Source organism: Zalophus californianus, chromosome 15 (genome assembly GCF_009762305.2).
Source record: "Zalophus californianus isolate mZalCal1 chromosome 15, mZalCal1.pri.v2, whole genome shotgun sequence".
In the NCBI taxonomy this organism is placed as follows: domain Eukaryota; kingdom Metazoa; phylum Chordata; class Mammalia; order Carnivora; family Otariidae; genus Zalophus; species Zalophus californianus.
The window spans coordinates 27,788,028-27,810,266 of NC_045609.1; the positions used below are offsets into that span (position 1 = coordinate 27,788,028).

At 35.0% G+C, this 22,239-nt stretch overlaps 2 protein-coding genes across 4 annotated transcripts in view; one reads left to right on the top strand and one right to left on the bottom strand.

The window, feature by feature from the left end:
• CTNNA3 (catenin alpha 3) overlaps positions 1 to 22,239 on the bottom strand; it is a 1,953,765-nt gene that overhangs the window by 423,599 nt on the left and 1,507,927 nt on the right. The gene's annotated exons all lie outside the window — the stretch shown is intronic.
• Positions 13,201 to 13,683, top strand: LOC118356322 (60S ribosomal protein L21-like). Its single transcript, XM_035724220.1, is given in 1 exon segment — positions 13,201 to 13,683. A coding segment is annotated over 1 exon segment (483 nt).

A 22,239-nucleotide genomic window follows, 5' to 3' on the forward strand; every position in this document is an offset into this window, starting at 1 on the left:
GAACATCTTTCTAGTCTGGTTTCTAAACAAATATCCTGGAAAAGATAGTCCAGGATCAAAGTTCAGTTGGAGGAAGTGAGGTAGCTGGAATTTGTTAGACACTATACCAGAGAAGAGGGACCTGTGCAGAAAAAGAATTTCAAAAATTGCCACATGGGCCTCCTTGAGTCTTTTGCTGAGTCCTAATCTTTAAATGAAGAGAAGAGGGGGCGCCTGGGTGGCTCAGATGGTTAAGCGTCTGCCTTCGGCTCAGGTCATGATCCCAGGGTCCTGGGATCGAGCCCCGCATTGGGCTCCCTGCTTGGCTGGGAGCCTGCTTCTCCCTCTCCCTCTACTGTCCCCCCTGCTTGTGCTCTCTTGCTCTATCAAATAAATAAATAAAATCTTTAAAAAAATAAATAAATGAAGAGAAGAAACACCACAAGACCTTGCAAAGAACAATTCTCAGGGAAAGAACAAATCCCGAAAAAAGAACATCTAAGAGGAATTTATGCAAGATCATGGAAGGAGTACCTCAGTTCTGAATCCTCCAGAAAGGACCTTGGAAAGGACCCTCTGATCTTTGAATATTACTAATGGTATATTGCCCCCTCCATTTTAGTGTCAGCCTGAGGAAAATAGATTTTTGCCAAAACATAAAGACCTGTGTTAAAGAGAAATTATACTGGACACTTGTCAAAAATGGCAAGACAGATTTTATTTGAGTTACTGCAGTAAAGGATAGAGACTTCAGTATAGAACTGAACACAACTTCACTGAAACAAAAGGCTAGAGAGTTTTTAAGTGCTGGGCTGAGATAGTGGAAAAGCAGTGTGATTGAGCCATCTGTGTTTGCTAATTAGTGCTGGTTAAAGAGGTCCCTAACTTCCCTCAGAGGGAGAGAGGGGTGCCAGCTTTTTCGATGACTACATTTCAAAGGGATGGTTCCTAGGTCTTTGAAAAAGGCATTCCTATGTTGTAAAACTGGCTGGAGCCTAGGAGAAAATTTACATCTCAAAGGACAGAGAAACAATTTACAATGGCAAGTTAATGTTCTAAGAAAAGGGAAGTCAGGGACAGGAAGAAACCTGTCTTAAGTTTAGTCAAGCTGATGGGAAAGTTAAGGTGGTCTAAGTTGTTTGTATTGAATGGCTCATTGCACTAGACGCACCACTCTCAAGGGTAGTGTGAGAAAACAAGAAGCTGCTTTGCAAAACTCAAGTCTCTCACAGTCCTACTACCAATCTGGCATGAACTCTCAAAAGTCTGTCTCCTTTTTTTTTTTTTTAAGATTATTTATTTATTTATTTATTTGAGAGAGAGAATGAGAGAGAGAGAGAGCATGAGAGGGGGGAGGGTCAGAGGGAGAGGCAGACTCCCTGCTGAGCGGGGAGCCCAATGTGGGACTCGATTCTGGGACTCTAGGATCATGACCTGAGCCGAAGGCAGTCGCTTAACGAACTGAGCCACCCAGGCGCCCTCAAAAGTCTGTCTCCTATCTGATCACTTCCATCCCCTAAAATCCAAACACTCACATTGTTCTTCCAGGACAACCCATTGTAATCCCCTTAACTGAGCCCAGACTTGAAAAAGAAATTAATTGGCTTATAGGTATCTGGTCACTCCTGCTTTCATTCTGCAGCACAGAAGCCTCTGAGGTAAGATACCACACAACTAATTTCCTTTTAATGTTTTGAAATGTTTTTTTTTTTTTTTTTTCCTGGAGAGACTTCTTGTTTTTACTGATACTTATTTTTTTAACTGATAGAGGAGGTAAAAAAAAATAATTCCAACAGCAATAAGCCAAAATATAAACTAATGTCTCAATAAGTTAAATTGCCACATTCAGTATCTATTCTTTACATTCAAATCACTTGTATTTAATCATCATGTGTTGTGTAAGATATTTTCAATTTGCTACCTGTATGTCTGTTGTACAGACAAAATGATATGAGAAGACAAAATGATATGGGAAGCCATCATTTAATCTGACGCATGCTGTTGGTCATCAGTTTGCTTCAGTTAGTATATCATGATTCTTTTTTTTTTTTCAGTCATTGCTCTCCAGTGTTGAGGATCCAATAGACTTCTCTTTGTACTGTCAGCTACAAGGGTATACCATGATTCTTAAACCAGATTCGTAGATTTAAAAGGAACTAATGTAGAATTGAGCAAAACCACTACCTGACCCAATCATACTGGAGGCATGGGAATAATTATATTTCCAAAAATATTCTCTAAGAAATACAGAGCTATTATAATTCTTTTTTTTTTAATTTTATTTATTTATTTGACAGAGAGACAGAGAGGAAACACGAGCAGGGGGAGTGGGAGAGGGAGAAGCAGGCTTCCAGCCGAGCAGGGAGCCTGATGTGGGGCTCAATCCTAGGACCCTGGGATCATGACCTGAGCCGAAGGCAGACGCTTAACGACTGAGCCACCCAGGCGCCCCTGGAGCTATTATAATTCTACAAACCAAATATTGGAGGCACTTTCTGGCCCTAGTCACAGGGAAAGGAAACCCAAACATGGCAGTCTTACTCAGCTATTGAGAGAGGTCAAATCTGGCGGAAGAGTTGTACCTGGATTTGTAGGACATTGTATAAGAAAGGAGGAAACTATATAGAGAAAGAGTTCCATAAATCTCCAGAGAAGTTCCTTTGAGTCTTTGGGGACCAAACAAACAAACCAAAAACAAACAAACAAACAAACAAACAAAAAAAAACAGGAATAGGCATACAAAAGTCAAGAGCAGAAATACACTTAAAATAATCAGGAATGACTGTAAGTCCCTCTGCTACTATCTTGTGTGTGGTTTTTTGTTGTTGTTTGTTTTTCTTAGTATTAACAGTTTTGCTTTATTTATTTTAATGGATCGAAGAAAAAGAAACATTAAAAATGTACTGGGTACCTTCTATTTGCAAAACTTGAAAGACAGCAATGATTTTGTCATTTCAAAGAATACAAATAAATAAAGATGAGTTAATGCTATGCAGAAAAAAATGGGGTTTTTATAAATTGTCTTTAATGAAGACAATGAAGGATTGTTCTGAGGAAGATTCTCACCTACTCAGTATCTATCCTGCAAGCAAATCCAATTCATTAAGGCAGTTCAGATTAAGTCATAAGGAATAACTTCTGGACTCTGAGATGTTTAGCCACAAGAACTAAAGAACTTGGAAGGAGGTCTAAATGGACTGATACTAGAAATCGTTAAGCCTAGGACTGAGGACCATCTGTTTGAGATACTTATATGCTCGTTTTTTTTTTTTTTTAAATGAGAAAACTGAATAGTTGAAGTGCTGAGAGCAGAAGGGCAAGGCAATGTCTATTACTGAAGATTTTCAGATTGCTGAATTAAAGTGCTTGTTTTAGTGGAGCAGAGGGATATAACAGCCAAAATCATACTCAACTCTGCATGAAATGAGACACCCTTTAAAAAATGGCCGAAAATGCCAATTACTCAATTTTAAATGCCTGCATTGTTTAAAGTAATTGATTCAAACTTTGGAAAATTAACTCAGAATTTCGTGAAATGAACAACCTCAATCCAAATAATCTAAATATGGAGTGGCCTTTATAATTTAAAAAGTAATACTGGGATGTGAATGTCTACATTGCAATTCACAGTGCTTTACCAGGCAATATATAAAAGATTTAAAAGATCCTTTTGACATTTAGAAGAGAATGTTTCAAATAGCAAAAATGAGTAAAATGAAAGACAGTGATGCTTGATCTACCTGCTATACTTCACTATATTCTTATCATGTGCCCATCATTCCTTATGCACATTCTTCATCTAGATAACCAACAGAAGTTTCTCTTAAGGCAAATGTGCTAGCTTGACATTCAGCACAGGTGGTACTTATAAACGCCTTACAAATTGGCCTCCATCTATGGGATTGGTATAAAGGGCAAATTCATATCTAAAGAGTGTACTAAGTAATGTATTAAGTGTTCTTTTCAGAGTTGGATTCACTGAAAATATAGAGCTATAAAGCATGAGTCATACAAGTTACAAAGTTAATGTAAGTAACTCAAATGCTGCTTCTGTTATAGGAACACAGTACACTGAAGGATAGACACTATAAATCATCACTATAAATAAAGATTACCTATGTCATTAATTGATATGTATCTTATCTTAATACAGATTTATAAATTCATATTTATATATGTACTCTAAATTTGTATGTGGGGGGATGCTAGCCCCTTGTTACAAATGTTTTCAAATTTATTCGTAGTCTCTATTATCTTTTCTTTTTACTAAAAAATGAAAAAAGTGTTCCTTTAAATGTTTCATTCAACGAATAAGTTTATAAAATGGACTTATTTTCAATATATGTTTTTACTTTGATTCATAGGAGAAAACAATGTCAGCATAGAGCTCTTTAGATTTTAATTCCATCATAATTACTTATATGTGCAAATACATAGAAAAGTTTAGTCACACAGTTAGGCAGCTAATTGTGTTGAAAATACAATTGCATGCTCACAATGATAATCGTGCCCCTAGGGTGTACACTTCTGTTTCAGAGCTATTTTTAGGCTCTCAGAACTTCAGCCACCTCTTGACTCTTGGAAAACAATGTCAAAATCCAGCTAACTAAATGTGACCTAGCATTTATTTCAAAGCCACAAAATTAAATTTGATTGCAAAATAATGGTAAGAAAGTAAAAGTTTAAAAGCTGGCAACTGTGAACATGAAATTTAGGAATGCTCCTGCCATCATTTTCTATGTATACAGTGAATAATTATATTACATATGGAGCTGATGTTCTTCACAGTAGGAAAATAGTCATTTATTGCAAACCCTTAACTTGATAGGAACATTTACTTTCTATTTTCATTATTTATCAAAAAAAAATACTTAGCACAAAAAGATCCTGAGATTGCAGTTGTTTAACTAGTACCTGTACTAAAGTAGATAAATTAAAGTGTTAAGAATCTACAGAATTTAAGAATGTTCTTTCTCCAGGGAGGAAAAAAAAATCCTGCAATGTCTCTATACATGTGGTGTATTATTTCTTCACTATTCCAGTTCAAATTTTGCATTCTAGAATCAATTCTCTTATTCATTTTCCCTTAAAAATATCCTCTCTAATCTTATGCAAGACTTTAAAAATTCTCAAGTGGACTCTTATACTCTACATTATTTTTTTTATTTCCTTTGTGCATATTGATGTTTAGAAAGAGAAGTTAAAGAGAATTAAGGTTAGCTTTTAAACCCAAATTAGCTGAAAACTTTATCAAGAATAATTTTCTGTATTTTACATTTTTATGCATTGATTGATAAATGCAATGTATTTCTTTCATTTTATTTTATCTTGCACTATAAGATTTTCTGTCTGGAAGCACTTCAGAGCATATCAGTGTTTCATAATTTTGATCTGTTATCCTTTTTTGTTTGTTACCATCAATCATTTTATGAAAGAGTTGCCACAGTTATTTGCTCAGGAAAGAAGATTTGAAAATATGGAAAATAAGATTATTTCCAGTAAAAGAATTTAAATGATAGGAATTTAAGACCTCCTTTTCAGCCAGCCATTTCCCAATATTGGTACTGGGCACCATGTCAATAGCATTTCAAATGTAATCTCTGTCAGAACATAGGTATCTGGGGGATGAGGATCAATAATGATATCAATTATTTATTTATGGGCCTACTAGGGATCAGGCAGTGTGCTGAGTGCTTTCCATGCATTATATTTACTCCTTATAAGAAAGTTGCAAGGTAAGCATTATTATTACCATCGCATAAATAACAAGCCAAGGCTTAGATTTTTCCAAGTTATAAAACTAATAAGTGGTAGAAGTAATATTCCAACCTAAGGATCCAGTCTTTAATTATCCCTAGATAAAGTGATATCAAGTGTCAGCTGAAACAGACCTGAGCATGGGGAAGGGTACCTAGATGCATTGTCATGGTACTTTCCTGACATTTTCAAGCATTCTGAATCCATGTGAATCCAAACTCTTTATTCACTAAAAAAAAAAAAAAAAAAAAATTAATCTCATGTTTCCTTTATAATCATTGCAGTTCAGATTTATTCTTCATAGAGAAGTTCTTCTTAATTATCACAGGATTCTTTTCCTGGAACGTCATGGTCTATTTTGTTAAGTAGGTAATAGAATATAATATGGGCTGGGGCACTTGGGTGGCTCAGTCAGTTGAGCATCTAACATTTGATTTTGGCTCACGTCATGATCTCCAGGTGGTGGAGCCCCACGTCAGGCTCCCTGCTCAGCAGGGAATATGCTTCTCTTTCTCTCTGCCCCTCCCTCCACTCGCACACACGCTCTCTCTCTCTCTCTTTCAAATAAATAAACAAATGTATATTTTTAAAAATATATAATATGGAATAGGGCTCTGTGTAAGCCACTAGTCTTTACCTTTCCCTGTGGAGAACCTAAAGATTGCTCATATTTCAGGAAATAAAATAATAAAAAACCTAGAAAAAGCACTATCGTATGTCAGGATGTAAATGAAAGAATGAATGAATGAATGAATATGCCACACACCCAACTGGGTGAGAACAATTTAATTTTTTTTTTTTCTGAAAGGAAGAGAATTATATCAAACACTACTTGGAAAAGTAACCTGGAAAAGAAACTTGGAAAGTTTCTAGTGTTTTCAAATTCAAAACTTAATTTTTACAGAAATTTATTCACTTTATAAAACATCCTGTGAGTCATTAAACACAAATAATTTGACTGTACACTAAATTACTAAATTACTTGGATTCATAATATACAAACTATTCCTCATGCCAGTTTTCATCAGAAACTCTCATACAATAATTTTGGAATTTAGCCGTTATCATCAAATAGATATTGCATGGCTGGTTAAATGGGGCATGATTCCAAGCACACACACACACACACACACACACACACACACACACACACATATATATATAGAACAACCACTTAATTGGTTGCCTGCAACAAATGGAAGATATGTGAATATATACTTTCTTTATTCTTATCCAATTTCTATCCAAAATTTAGTCACCCTTTAATTGTCTAGCTATTCAATAATAACTTTGGAAGTCTTATTTATATAAAAAGAACTGCAGGAAGTTAAAACTCTATGAAACAGTCTCTATCTTCCAGGAATTGTCATATAGTTTAAGACAATCCTCATTAACACCCCCACAGTTATGTGCCAGTTGCCCAAAATAGTTTTCCTTCACACAATTTTTTTTTTTGGAATAGTGTCTACTCATACAATTCCCTTCTTTTGAAAATTTCACATTTCCTTTCCAATAATAGACTTTCTTCAAAAGTAAGTCCCAAATCATTCACATAGCACAAAGTACTGAATATAAACAGGATCTAGTTAACTGAGTTGGAAAACTCCATTATATCCCTGCCAGCAATGGTTCTCAAAGTATGGTCCAAGGCTTCAGGGACAGGTGTGGTCCCTGAGAACCCATTAAGGCATCTGCAAAGCCAAAACTATTTTCATAATAATACTTTTATTTGCCTTTTTTGCTCTTATTCTTTCATGCATTTCCTTGGATTTTTTCAAGAGGCTACATGAAGTGATAACACAACAGATTCAATGCAGAAGCAGATATCCATCTGTCTTCTATTGAACACATTAAATAGACTCACAAAATGTAAAACAATGCCATTCTTCTCACTAGATTACTTATCCTGAAAATGTAGTTATTTTCCATAAAATGTTATTTATTGGGCTTATAATGAGTTTAATTGGAGTTATTTCAAAAATAAATATTTTTAAAGTTTCTAAGTTTTAATTTCTAATACAATAAATATCAATAAATATAATGCACATAACAAAAGTTCTTTGGAGTCTTCAGTAATTCTTAATACAAGAGTCCTGAGACCAAAAAGTTTGAGAATTGCTGCTTTTAAGCATCTGTCAAAAAGATAAATACTGATACACTTATGAATGAGAACAGCAACTGTCATTTATTGAGTTTGTCCAATCAGCTAGTCATTTTATATACATTACATAATTTAATCTTCCAAAGAACTATAAGTCAGGTATTGCTTTTCTCGTTTTATGGGAAAGAAATCTGCAACTCAGGATGGTCAGGATGTTCACCCAGATGTGATTAGAGGAACCATTGGGCTTTGAAACATGTCTGACTAAATCTGAACTTCAAGTTTTAACTGTTAAACTACTCAACTTCAGGAAAGATTCAAAAACTTGTTATGTGAGCACATGAAAATATCAAAGTCATAAATCACTAGGAAAATGCAAATTAAAATCCCAAGGAGATGCCATTTCATATCCACTATAAAGGCCATAATAAATAAGCCAGGGGATAACAAATATTATAAGTGTATGAAGAAACAACTCTTATATATTGCCGGTGGGAATGTAAAACACTTTGTAAAACAGTCTACTAGTCCCTCAAGCAGTTATACATAGGAGTTACTATATCATCCATTTATTCCATTCCTAGGTGTCTATCCAAGACAAATGAAGCATATGTCCATGCAAAAACTTGTAAACAAATGCTGATAATAGCATTATTCATAATAGCCCCAACACAGAAACAAATGTTCATCAGCTGATGGATGGTTAATAAAATGTGGTATATCCACACAATAAAATACTATTTATCCATAAAAAAGAACGAAGTTCTCATAGATGCTACAACATGGATAAGCCTCAGAAACATTATGCTAAATGAGTCGGTTAAGCATCTGACTCTTGGTTTCAGCTCAGGTCAGGATCTCACAGTCATGAGATCAGGCCCCACATCTGACTCTGCACTGAGCTGACGGTGGAGCTTGCTTAGGATTCTCTCTCTCCTCTCCCTCTGCCCCTCTGTCCTTGCTCTCTCTTTCTCTCTTTCTCTCTCTGTCTCAATAAATTAATTAAACTAAAAGAATTATGCTAAATGAAAGAGCCAGTCACAAAGGACCACATGCAATATGATTTCACTCACCTGAAATGTTCTGAAAGGCAAATTTAAAGAGAATGAAAAAAGAAAAAAAAATAGATAAGTGATTTCCTGGGGCTGGGGGTAGGAGTAAGGAGCAACAGTAAGTAGGTATGAAGAATTTTACTGTAGTCATGAAAATACCTTAAGATTGGTTCAGGGTGATAGTTGCACTATTCAGTAAATACACTAAATACAATTGGATTGTATACTTTGAATGCTGAATCTTATGATATATACAATATGCCTAAATAAAATTGCTTTTAAAAAAGTGTTGTATGGGTTTGGAAAGGTCTCCTACTACCAATTACTGAAAACATTTATAGTAGTTAAAGAACTATCAACCTGTGAATTCAGTGATAATAAAGAAAACAAAGCAAATTTATAGTGATTGAAAGCCTCATAGAGATTAGGGAGAAAACACAAAACATGTGGTCAACACAACACAAAGATGGGAATGAAAACTTAAATAAAAAAGAATGAGAATGATGAGGCAAAAACCAGAGAGCCAAGTTGATACTGTTACTTCAAAATTCTAGGGGTGCCTGGGTGGCTTAGTCAGTTAAGCGGCTGCCTTCGCTCGGGTCATGATTCCAGGGTCCTGGGATCGAGCCCACATTGCACTCCCTGCTTGATGGACAGCCTGCTTCTCCTTCTCCACCACTTGTGCTCTCTCCATCTCAAATAAGTAAAATCTTTAAAGGCAGGGCACATGGGTGGCGCAGTCGGTTGAGCACTGGACTCTTGGTTTGGCTCAGGTCATGATCCCAGGGTCCTAGGATTGAGCCCTGTGTCAGCCTCCCCACTCAGCAGGGAGTCTGCTTGAGATTCTCTCTCTTTCTCTCCCTCTGCCCCTCCCCACCCCTCACATGCATCTTCTTCTCTCTCTCTCTCTCTCTCTCTCTCTCAAATAAATAAATATATCTTTAAAAAAATTCTGAAGGTAAATTGGTACTGGGCAGATTAGAACAACCATTGTCCAAAGCAATGTGAAAATAAACATCAAGACTCCAAAGTTTTGGGAGGGATGGGGTAGCTGGGTGATAGACATTGGGGAGGGTATGTGCTATGGTGAGCACTGTGAATTGTGTAAGACTGATGAATCACAGACCTGTACCTCTGAAACAAATACATTGTATGTTAAAAAAAGAGAGAGCGAAGATAGTAGGAAGGGAAAAATGAAGGGGGGGGAAATCGGAGGGGGAGATGAACCATGAAAGACTATGGACTCTGAGAAACAAACTGAGGGTTCTAGAGGGGAGGGGGGTGGGTGATGGGTTAGCCTCGTGCTGGGTATTAAGGAGGGCACGTACTGCATGGAGCACTGGGTGTTATACGCAAACAATGAATCATGGAACACTACATCAAAAACTAATGATGTAATGTATGGTGATTAACATAACATAATAAAATTAAATTAAAAAAAAAAGACTCCAAAGTTTTTATTTCTTTTAACCCAAGGATTCCTGCTATGGGAATTTATCCTAAAGAAATTATCTTAGATACAGGAAAATAAAAAAAATGTTTTTCACAAAATAATTAAAATGTAAATCTTTGTCATTATTTGCCATGATGGAAAAATTGAAAATTACCTACATTTTTTAAGAGGAATAATTAAATTACTGTGCTCACATATGAACTATTATGCGATAATTAAATTGATGTTACCAATTTAATTGTGATAAAGGAAAATACTTATGCCAGAATGTTTAATATCAAAAGCAAAATACAGAATTATACACAAGATGGCCTTATGTAAAGCAACATAGAAGAAGGACTGAAAATTAATATGCCAAAATATAGATTTTAACCTTTCAAAATATACAACTAAAAACCTAACCCTAACCCTAACCCCATTTTTTTCTTTTTAAAATTTTTCGAGGGAAGTACTAGAACTGTTTAAATCTGCATGTGTTAAATTTATGATGAAAATTGTTTACTTGAATAGTTTTAAAGATATACTGTTAATTCATACATCCATTGAATTGAGCCTTAACAGAATAACTGTCTTAGTTTAGGTTTCTGCTTTTAATGTAGGTTTGGAAAAATAGGAGTGATTCAAGAAAAAAAAAAATCAAAAAGAAGAAGGAGAAGGAAAAGAAATCCTAGAGACTTAAGAGAAGGGACTTATTTGTAGAGACCTAAGGAATCAGGGTCATTTAGTTTAGACAGATAAGTACAAGATGGTATTTCATTGCCCACAAGCATATATAAATGGAAACCCAAAGCAAAACAATGCCAGACCTCAATTATTTTAAGATGTATGAAAACAAGATTAAGAGGTAGTGACATTTTAGATAAGGACTAAATTACTTCACAGAAAAGTTGATTACAATTTGGAAGAGACAACTAAAGGAGTTAAAGAAATCACTCATAAAGGTTCCTTGACTGTTCCAGTTAACCAATAACTTATTTTGTTTTAAGTTAGGGAGAGAGGGCCTTTACATAGAGGGGTCAGTGAGACATAGCAGTTTAAGTAGTGAGTCTTTGGAATCAAATGACATGGCTGCGTACCCTGAGGGTTTTTTTTACTTACCTTTACTAATGTTCAGTTTCTTGATCTGATATTGTTAGCATCTACCTTTACCAACAAAAAATATGATTTTTGTTAAAGATAATTAAATGAGCTAACACATGAAACACATGCATTCCTAAACACAGTGAATCACACATGTTAATTGGTTCTTTAAAATTAACCTCTGTTATTGAGAGCAACTGACTCACAGAAGACTCAGAAATAAGAAGTAAAACAGAAACTTAATTTAGTTAACTATTAAAAAACAAATTTTTAAAAATCATATTTATTTCAAAGCAAACAATAGAAAAATGGCACTGGTATGATTAATATTTAAATCAAACTTTAATTTCTATATAATAAACTTAAAAATTGCTATGTCTTAGAAATATTTTACAGAATAGTAGGGATCTCAGATTCACAAATTCTGATTTCTTCCTTTGACAAGATAAAAAAAATATATTGGGAAAAAGAAAGAAGGAAAAGTTGAAATAAAAAGATAGCTGGAAAGGTAACTAAACTCAGGATAGATTATCATGTCCTGCATGGTTTCTTAACCCCCAAATTCCTTTTATCTCGACAGATGGTATCATAGATACCTTCCTATTTATGGAAAGTCCAGCTGTGGCCTTAGGCTAATTCTAGTAACTAGACTTCTGGCTTACCCATGAGAATAATGCATCACTTTCTACTTTATTTCAGTAACTTGAATTCTTCATTGCTAGAGTTCTTTGGTGGATCTCCTCATTACACTGGTCTTTTGCTGGATCTGTCTTAGAATTCTGTCCTTACCCTTGATATATAGCCCAATGGCCAGAGCCCTGCAGACTTCCCTCCTGTTATTGCCCATTTGACTTGATAGTTAATACTACATGTACCAATAATGCCAATGATTGTCTACACCTGTTACATATGCATAGTACAGTGTAGGGTTATATTTTTGGGTCTTGGTTGACACTAACTGCATAAATTACCACCTATTATTGGCACAACATACATGTTCAAGAAACTCAACTTCCCTGGCCTGATTGTATTTCTTGACTTACAATATTGGTTGTTAACTATTTCTCCAAGCCCAAATACTTACAGCACCTAAAAGGTCATATCCAGCATATAAAGTTTCAATTCCACTAGGGGATTTTTCCTCTGTGGATAGCAATTCCATATCTGTTCAGTCCCAGAGATAAAGTTGAGATTCAGAGAGACCAAGGAGACACAAGTCCCTCAGGTAATTATACTCTATTTTTTCCAACAAATTATGCTATTTTTTCTATGGTTATTTTTAATAGAATACTAGGGTAATGGTAAATGGAATATTTACCATTGACATATGACAAAGGCATATTTCCTAAAGTGTTAGGAAATATGCCTTTGTCAGCAAAATGGAATCCCAATGTCTTTATAAGAATTAGTGGAGAAACATTAAATGCTATTGAGTATGAGCTCTGAGTCCTTCCAGAGTACTACATATTTTAATGATGATTGTCAGGGATGTTTTTCTGAGACAAACATGCCCATTGATGAGTTGAAAGTAGATGAAAAAAGATGATAAAACCAGTTTCCTTTTAGGAAACTATAAACACCTCAACAAACATCTAATTCCTTATGCCCTCATGCCAATAAATTATGAGCTATCAAAACTGCACACGTTCTGAAAGTTTACTAAATGCAAATAAAGTTGTCTAGTTGCCATGCTGTAACTTGAGATAATAAGGGACTTAAAAAATAAATTCAGTGTCTTCCTTTCGGCCGGAACCGCCATCTTCCAGTAATCTGCCAAAATGACCAACACAAAGGGAAAGAGGAGAGGTACCCGCTATATGTTCTCTAGACCTTTTAGAAAACATGGAGTTGTTCCTTTGGCCACATACATGTGAATCTATAAGAAAGGTGATATTGTGGACATCAAGGGAATGGGCACTGTTCAAAAAGGAATGCCCCACAAATGTTACCATGGCAAAACTGGAAGAGTCTACAATGTTACTCAGCATGCTGTTGGCATTGTTGTAAACAAACAAGTTAAGGGCAAGATTCTTGCCAAGAGAATTAATGTGCGCATTGAGCATATTAAACACTCAAAGAGTCGAGACAGCTTCTTGAAGCATGTGAAGGAAAATGATCAGAAAAAGAAGGAAGCCAAAGAGAAAGGTACTTGGGTTCAACTGAAGCGCCAGCCTGCCCCACCCAGAGAAGCACACTTTGTGAGAACTAATGGAAAGGAGCCTGAACTGCTGGAACCCATTCCCTATGAATTCATGGCATGATAAATGTAAAGAAAATAAAAGACCTCAAGACTGTAATAAATAAACAAACAAACAAACAAACAAATAAATAAGTACATAAATAAATAAATTCAGTGGAAGCAAAACCTGATATCTTTGGGTGTCAGAGGCTATTTTGACTAAGCTCATTTCAAATTATAACATCAGCAAAATTAAGCTATTAAAGCTACAAATGAAAGAGTTAGTTCTAAGAAGAAATAGGACTAATTGGAAACTCATATGCCTCCTAGGCTGTATATCTTAAATGTGTGGCTCATCAGTACTTATTACTAAAGTTGGCAGAAATAACGAACATAGCAAATTGCATTTCTTGACTTCTCTTTATGCAAAGTGTTTGAGGCCATCTTCCTATTTGAGTCTCAGAATAAAAGTCTAAGAAAACAGATGTAAACACGCAGACATTAAAATGCATCATTACATTTGCCGTTACATTTTCATACTTGTTTGTGCAATGATGCATGGGTAAATAAGCCTCATAAATTAAAATTTCAATAGAAAATAAACATTTTCTATAGCCTACTTAAGCATATGGATTGTGTGACTTCACTGGAAAAAAAATACCAATAATATACAGACTGTTAAAGACAAGTTGAAGGAAATTGAGGATGGCTGCTGAGGCTGAGTGCTGTTCAGGTGGTTGTTCCCCATCACTGGCATGCTCAGAGGCGGAAAAATACGTGGAAATGGAATAAGTCTTTAGAAACTATAGCAAGATGATTAATACTGTATTACCTTCATGAAGTAGACATCATTATGTATATGTGTATGTGTCTGTGTGCACATGATCTACAATGTATATCACATTACTTCAAAATAATGAGCTTGAGATATGAAAATGGCTTATAATTCATTGGAGATCACATGGACTTCAAGAGCAGAACCAAGATTCTAAGTCACCTCTATCTGATTCTCAGGTGCATGTAGTAGTTCTCATCTAGGTTCTAGATAACAGTTCATTCTTGCAATGAACGTTAATAGTCTAACTGTGCTATTTAGTAAACGGTGTTCAGCAAAGTTTCTAGACTAAATCAATGAAATGCACTGTCTTTGAAGGATGGGTTCATGTCTTCACCATTGCTTCCCTGGAGCTCAGAAAAATGGCTGGCCCAGATTAATCACTTAATAAAGAACACTAAATGAATAAATAATTGAGCAAATGAAAAATGTATTCATTTAGAAATTTGTGCATATTTATAAACACTAGCTTTCCAAATCAAACATTTTTAAACTTATGAACTCTCTAGATGGTTCAAATCCATAATTAATATAGAAATGAGAGATTATATGGGAAAATTTTCTATGTAAAAAATATTATCTCCCACAGATTCAATAGAATTTTAGAGAACAATGTTGTACAAAATGTATGAAATATCAGTTGCTTACTATGATTGTCAATAAAGAAGAGCTTCTCCTAATTAATGGTTTATTTTAAGACATCTATATGCAATAAAATAAATGAAATCTATATTATAAATACTGGTCATGTAATTTATTAATTCTTTGATTTATTCACTAAGAGAAATGGACTATTTCAGGTATTGTTATGATACAAACTACATCACAGGATCTTTCTTTCTTCTTCAATATTCTGGATTTAGTCTTTAATATTCAGTCATACTTAAAAGATATTATATTTGCTGATTTTTTTGTTTAGTGGCAATTGAATTCCAAAGAATTATTTGGATTATTTGTTGATTGAAAACTGTGTGCAAAATGCATCAAAAAGCTTTCCACTGTATTACTTTACTTAGTTATCCCAAAAATCTACCATGAGGTCACCATTTTGCACATATGAATATTAAATTTCAGAAAGTTTAAGCACTTTGCCGAAAGATACAAAAACAGTCAGTGACAGAGTTCTAAGTCAAGAAAAGCTCTTGTGATTTTCAAATGCAGTAATTTTCACTCTGCCATATTTCCATAAAATTGTTTTTTGCATATATTTGTAAGTTTCAAATTTTAAAAATTAAAAAAACAAAAATCCTTCCATTAATTACTTACATAAGCCTAAGTTTAAAGTCATCTCTCTATGGTTCCAAAACCAAACAGTCTCTTTTTAAAAACTGTATAATTTCTGTAGAAGGAAATATCCTTCAGACAAATTGACCAATGATGTTGGCAACAGACAGAAGGCATCAGGTTTGAAAGCCAGTTGGTATGACCACAGGCTTCTCATATTCCACCCCTCCCGGTTCTAGAATTCCAGCATTATCCAAATATAAACATGAATGCTTTCTTGCCCACAGGTATCAAGCAAAACATGTTTCTTTTATAGAAACTTGAAAGAGTGAAGAAATTCTAGTACTACACTAACTATACTTAATTTAATAAGAGACACTTTAAGAAGTATATTAATGGTAAGCCACAGATAAATTTCAAAATAGAGGAGAATGATGCAGTTGAAGGAGAAGAGCAGGAAATATGGCTTAGGATTTTTAGTAACTTTAAGACTATACATATTGCATAGTCTTTATATTTTCAGGCATAGAATTTTTGTTGGAATTCTCAACCACAAGTACTTCTGTTGAGATAATACTGCCACTAAATAACAATATATGATGGGAACAAAAGCAAAATGCCAGAAGACACAATAAAGGCTAGACTGTTGTTTAGAGGCAATTTGGCCCATTGCAGCAGAATTTGTGAATGGTTTCTACAAAATCTATACTATCATAAAAACTCCAAAGCCACATTTCCTCTGAAAAATATTAACCAAAAGTATCAAAGATAAAAATGCTATTCATATGTTGACTGATGACTGAGGTTAAATCAGGCAATATGAATGGCTGGCTGATGGACTCTACTCCTTTGTGTCATTATTCCTACCATTTGATTCTGAGACAAATTATTATATAGTTGGCAGTTTAAAACCATTTCCAAGCTGCTGGGAGGAAGTTTGTTTTCCCCCTTTAAATAAATATGAGGGCGCCTGGGTGGCTCAGTTGGTTAAGTGACTGCCTTCGGCTCAGGTCATGATCCTGGAGTCCCGGGATCGATGCCCACATCGGGCTCCCTGCTCAGCAGGGAGTCTGCTTCTCCCTCTAAACCTCTTCCCTCTCGTGCTCTCTATCTCTCATTCTCTCTCTCTCTCAAATAAATAAATAAAATCTTTAAAAAAATATGAGAAATACCTGTTTTTGAGAAGAAATGTATGCAAAAAAGCTGGAAACTTGGGAATTTGGTATGACCTTAAAGAACAAAGGTGTGATTTCACTTTGGTAAGTATCATCTGGTTGAGTTTTTCATGAAAGTGTAAGACTAATTTTTTGGAAGTCCCGTACATAATGGCAAACTATGTACAAAGAAAAAAGAAGTAAAACAGAAGGAAGCTTCTGAAGCATATTAAAACATCCAACGTCTAAATTAAAATGCTAACTGATGCTACCTTTGAAACTATAACCTCCTCTCCTCATATTAGAAAGTATGTATAAAACGTCCTCCAATTTGTTGCAATGTAGCAAATTAAATGGCATAGTAAGTATATTTGTAAAAATTCTTGCTAGGTACCTTGTCCAGTGATAGAAGTTTTGTATGACTGTTAACAACTGAATTAGAGATTTTTGCTTGCAGCTTTATGATAGACAATTTGAATTACTAGATTACTACATAGCAACTTATATAAAACACTGTTTTTATCACATTTCTTAGATCTAAATAAGAAAGAAGACTTATTGAAAGGAAAAAAGGAAGAGTTGCAGCTAACTATGGAAGGCAAGATTGCCTCTGTGGGCACATGTCCATATTAGCACTGCAACTAGACATCTAGAGTTAGGTAACAGAAAAATGAAGATGATGAAACTAAAATCTTGATTATATATACTTGGGACTCTGGAATGGAGGTAATGTGATCTGAGATCTGCAGAAGCAAATGTAATAATTGCCAAAACTTGGAAGTAACTAATATGTCCTGCAGTAGGTGAATTGATTAATAAACTATGATACATCCAGGCAATGGAATGTTATTTACATATATGACATTCCAGAAAGGGCAAAACTATGGAGACAGTAAAAGATCAGTGGCTGCTCAGGGTTAGGGAAAAGGGAGGAACAAAAAGGCAGAGCACAGAAGATTTTTAGGGCAGTGAAACTACTCTGTACGCTGTAATGGTGGGTTCATGTCCTTATACATTTGTCCAAATCCATAAAATGTACAACACCTAAAGTGAATCCCAATGCAAACTATAATCTTTGGGTGATAATGATGGCCAATGTAGATTTAGCAATTACAATAAGTGTACTTCTTTGGTGAGGGATATTGATAAAGGAGGAAGCTCTGCATGTGTCAGGTCAGGGAGTAATGGAAAAATCTCTGCACCATCATCTAAGATTTGCTGCGAAACTAAAACTGCTCTTAAAAACAAAACAACAATAGGTAGTGAATTGGGAAAACGATATGAAGAAATTAGCTGGTTCACAGTACAGAAAAAGAAATGAAATAATATGGAAGCTTGAAGTTAAGAATATGGTGGATAACATGAGAACAACCTCATGTATACTACCAAATTCTCAGGAGGAAAGAATAGAAAGAATGGAAAAAATTAAATGTTTGAATAGAGAATAACTAGGAATTTTCTGAAACTTGTTAAAGACACGATTTCACAGATAGGAAAAATGTATACCAAGTAGTATAATAAAATAAAAATAAAAACATAATTAAGAATATCATAGTGAATCTGTAGTATGCCAAAGACAAAAAAAAAAAAAATCTTAAAAGTACCAAGAGCACCTAAAAATGAAAGAGAACTAGTCTGGGAGCAAACTTAGAATGGAATACTATTAAGTCTTTGCCCTCTACACCTACTCTTTCCTCAATGCTTTACTGCTAAAATGAAGACATACAACTCCATCCAGGTAAAATGTGCTGGTAGTATTAATTAATTAATCTATCAACCAATCAATTAATCTATATTTTTTTTCTTTAATTAGCCCTAGAATAATAGTTAAAAGAACAGGCTTTGAATAACAGACTTGTATTTCAACATCGATCCTATCTCTTAATTAACTGTTTACTAGCATAAATTTAGGCAAGTCATGTAATTCCAATGAACTTCAGTTTCTTCAAGTATACAAAGTATATTATTCTATAATAGTATTTTTGTGGGGATTTTCCCTGGACATAGAAAACAAAATACATGGGAAGTATCAGGTCGACCCATAATAAATTATTTTATGGGTCGAAATAGTTGAATATCAATTATCTTATTTAGGCTAACTGAATATTAAAATGGTAAATCTGGTTTTGATTCAAGAATCAAGTTTACTTTTAAGGTGATATACAATGAAGAGATTAACTACTTTTTATTTATTTTTTTAGTAAGCTCTATGCCCAATGTGGAGCTTGAACTCATGATCCCAAGATCAAGAGTCACATGCTCTGCTGACTGAGCCAGCCAGGTGCCCTGAGACAAACTTTTTTTTTTTTAAGATTTATTTATTTATTTGAGAGAGAGAGGGAGAGAGAGAGAGATAGAGCATGAGTGGGAGGGGCAGAGGAAGAGGGGCAGATGGAGAGGGAGAGAGAATCTCAAGTAGACTCTGTGCTGAGCGTGGAGCCTGACTCAGGGCTTGATTCCATGACCCTGAGATCCAGACCTGAGTCAAAACCAAGAGTAGGGCACTTAACCAACTCCACCATCCAGGAACACCTAGACAAACTATTTTTAAAAGGAAAAAAAGAAAAGCTAGTTTAGAATCAACCTTGCCTTCTACCCTATTAAAGTCTGTAGGGAATTATTCTATGCATTACACATGTCCACTTATTAATGATGTGATAAAACTGACTAGAATCAGATTTTATTAGAATGTACCCTAAGTCTAATAATATAATACTTTTAAGATTAGGTCATGTATAGACTGCTCAAACAACAAAAACATTGGGACTACTACTCTACAGATTTCATAAGGTTTAGGCATGCACTTCATTGAAATCTATCAAGTATATCCCTTGTATGTCAGACAGACTGTTAACGTGGCCACCATGATACCCTTACCTTGAGTTTGAGCAGGAATTGTGACTTGTTTCTAACCAATAAACATGGCAAAGTGGATGGAATGGATTTGATTATGTGTATATGATTATGCAATTATATTACATAAGATTATATATAGCCCTGCTGAGCCTCTCTTCCTTGCTGGCTTTGAGAAGACAAGAAACTAACTTGGAGAATTCCATATAGCAAGAACCGTCAACAGTCTCTAGGAGTTAAGAGCAGCCTCTTGTAGTTGGCCCAGAAGAAGAAACTGAAGTCCTCAGTCCTACAACCATGAGGAACTGAATTCTGCCAACAGGCTGAATGAGCTTGAAAGAGAATATTTCCTTAGTCAAATCTTAGATAAGCCCACAACCCTGATGGCTTGATTTCTGCTTTGTGAGATTCTAAGAAGAGGATCCAGCTAAGCTTTGCCTGGATTTCTGACCCACAAAAACTATGGAATATTAAATGTATATTGTTTTAAGCTAATAGCTCTGTTGTCATACTGTTACTCAGCAATAGATAACTAATATGTCTAGAGAGAGAGAAAAGAAATCACATGGTGGCTTGTGATAGAAAAGGCAGGTTATTCTTTTGAGAACCATTCACAAATTCCATGACCGTACTACCTTCTATTTTGCAATAGGTGCAATCTTAAGAGAACTGCACTGTCAAAATGATCGTTAAAGTAATCTTTTCCATAGAAATCATTTCTAGATTGACAATGGTCAAATGAGGAGGCCCTGGGTGGACAATTACTCATATTCTTCAACTCCCCAGGACACCATGTTTCCTCTACCACAACAATGTATGACATTGGTGGCTTGGAATTGTAAGATTGAGTGTAGAATTATTGTGTGTTTTTAGTGTAAATTGCCTAGCTAGCAGACATAAATTGGGTATTTTGTCAAAAATATTCTGTTCAGGTAACTGCAATATCTCGTGTGTGTGTGTGTGTGTGTGTGTGTGTGTGTGTAATAGTTCAAAGTGATTTAATTGGCTCTGCTGTGAGTATTCTTAGCTGCTCCCCTGAAAGATCCATAGGGCTGTATGTGGAGGCAAGAACCACAGAGGAAAGATTCAGGGCAGAGACAGAAAGGAGCTTGCTGTCTTTCTGCTGTCATTGCTCAAGTAAATAATTGAAGCATTTAATTTGCTCTGAGAAAGAGAGAAACTTTTATTATACTTTTTAGCTTTTGTCCACAAACAAAATACAAAGCCTAAAAATGTGCTTTCTTCCCCATCAAGGAACTGAGTGTTGAACAAATTTACCTGAATGAGGACAAGCAAGATATTTCTTGCCTCTTTGTCAATGAATAGAGAATAACTCAAAAAGCAGCTCTAGGAAAAAAATGAAGGAAGGGAGGGAGGGAGGGAAGGAGAAAGGGAGAAAGGAAAGGAAGGGATTCTCACTCTTATTGAAAAAGGATGGGAAATGGAAAGAAACTACTGACAAAAAGAGAAATTGGTAGAGAAATTGCTGAGGGGTCAATTGGAAAACATTTATTTTCCCCTCATTTCAGGACAATAAATGAAAGAATCAATGCCATCTCAAGAGGTTTCAGTGGTTGGATGGCTTATTTACATATTAAATGCAAGTTGGAGGACTGTGTTTGGGCTTTGAGTATCCTAAATTTAACAGTATTTACATATTTCTTCTTTTGAGATTTTACTTAGTGTACTCTAGGAGAAAACAAAGCCCATCTATCCACAGAAGGACTCCTCAAGATCCTGTGGGAAAGATTCAGGAGTTTCATTAAAGATAAAACTATCTAGATAACAACTCTTTGATAACCCAATAGTAAACAGCCATTCTTTAGTGATTACTCAAGTAAACACAAATTAATATAGTGTGCCAGATTCTCTGTAAAAATCATTATTTTCTATGAAAATAAAAAAAAATTATGATTTTGTACAAAGGCCCAACAATCTCATTTCCCATTTACAGCAGAAATCAATGGCTCTTACTTCTACAAGTCAGGGCACACAGGGCACATCATGACCACTACAATATCAGTTCTTATTTATGGAGAATTTACTATGTTCCAAGTTCCCTGCTATCCCATTTAATATGGACAAGTTATAACACTCCGTGAGGTTGGTACTTATTTTCCCTGATTTTTCAGATGAGGTAAGTGGATAAGTTAAGTAACTTGCCCAAGGTGACAGAACAGCATGCAGTGAAGTTGAGATTTGAATCAGGCAATAAGATTTCTGAGTCCTTACTGTTAAATAACTATTTTTTCAGGAAATATCTATGAGTCAATGTTGAAAACACAGAAATCTTATCTTAAATTCACCCAGGAACATTTAAGAAGATGGTTGCTTAATGAGATTCATACCTTCTCTAAAATCAAAAGTTATAATACTCAAAAATCTAAGTTAGATTTATGGTGTGTCACAAGTATATGGTTGACAATATAAATACACTGTAGATAATTACAAAAAATGAACAAACAAAATCTGTATGCTGCCATATTTAGTAACATGGTAGGTCTGGTGTGGGGATGCCAAGACACTTTTGCAGCCAGGTGAGATGTATAAGGTGATGTTTCCTAAATAAGTG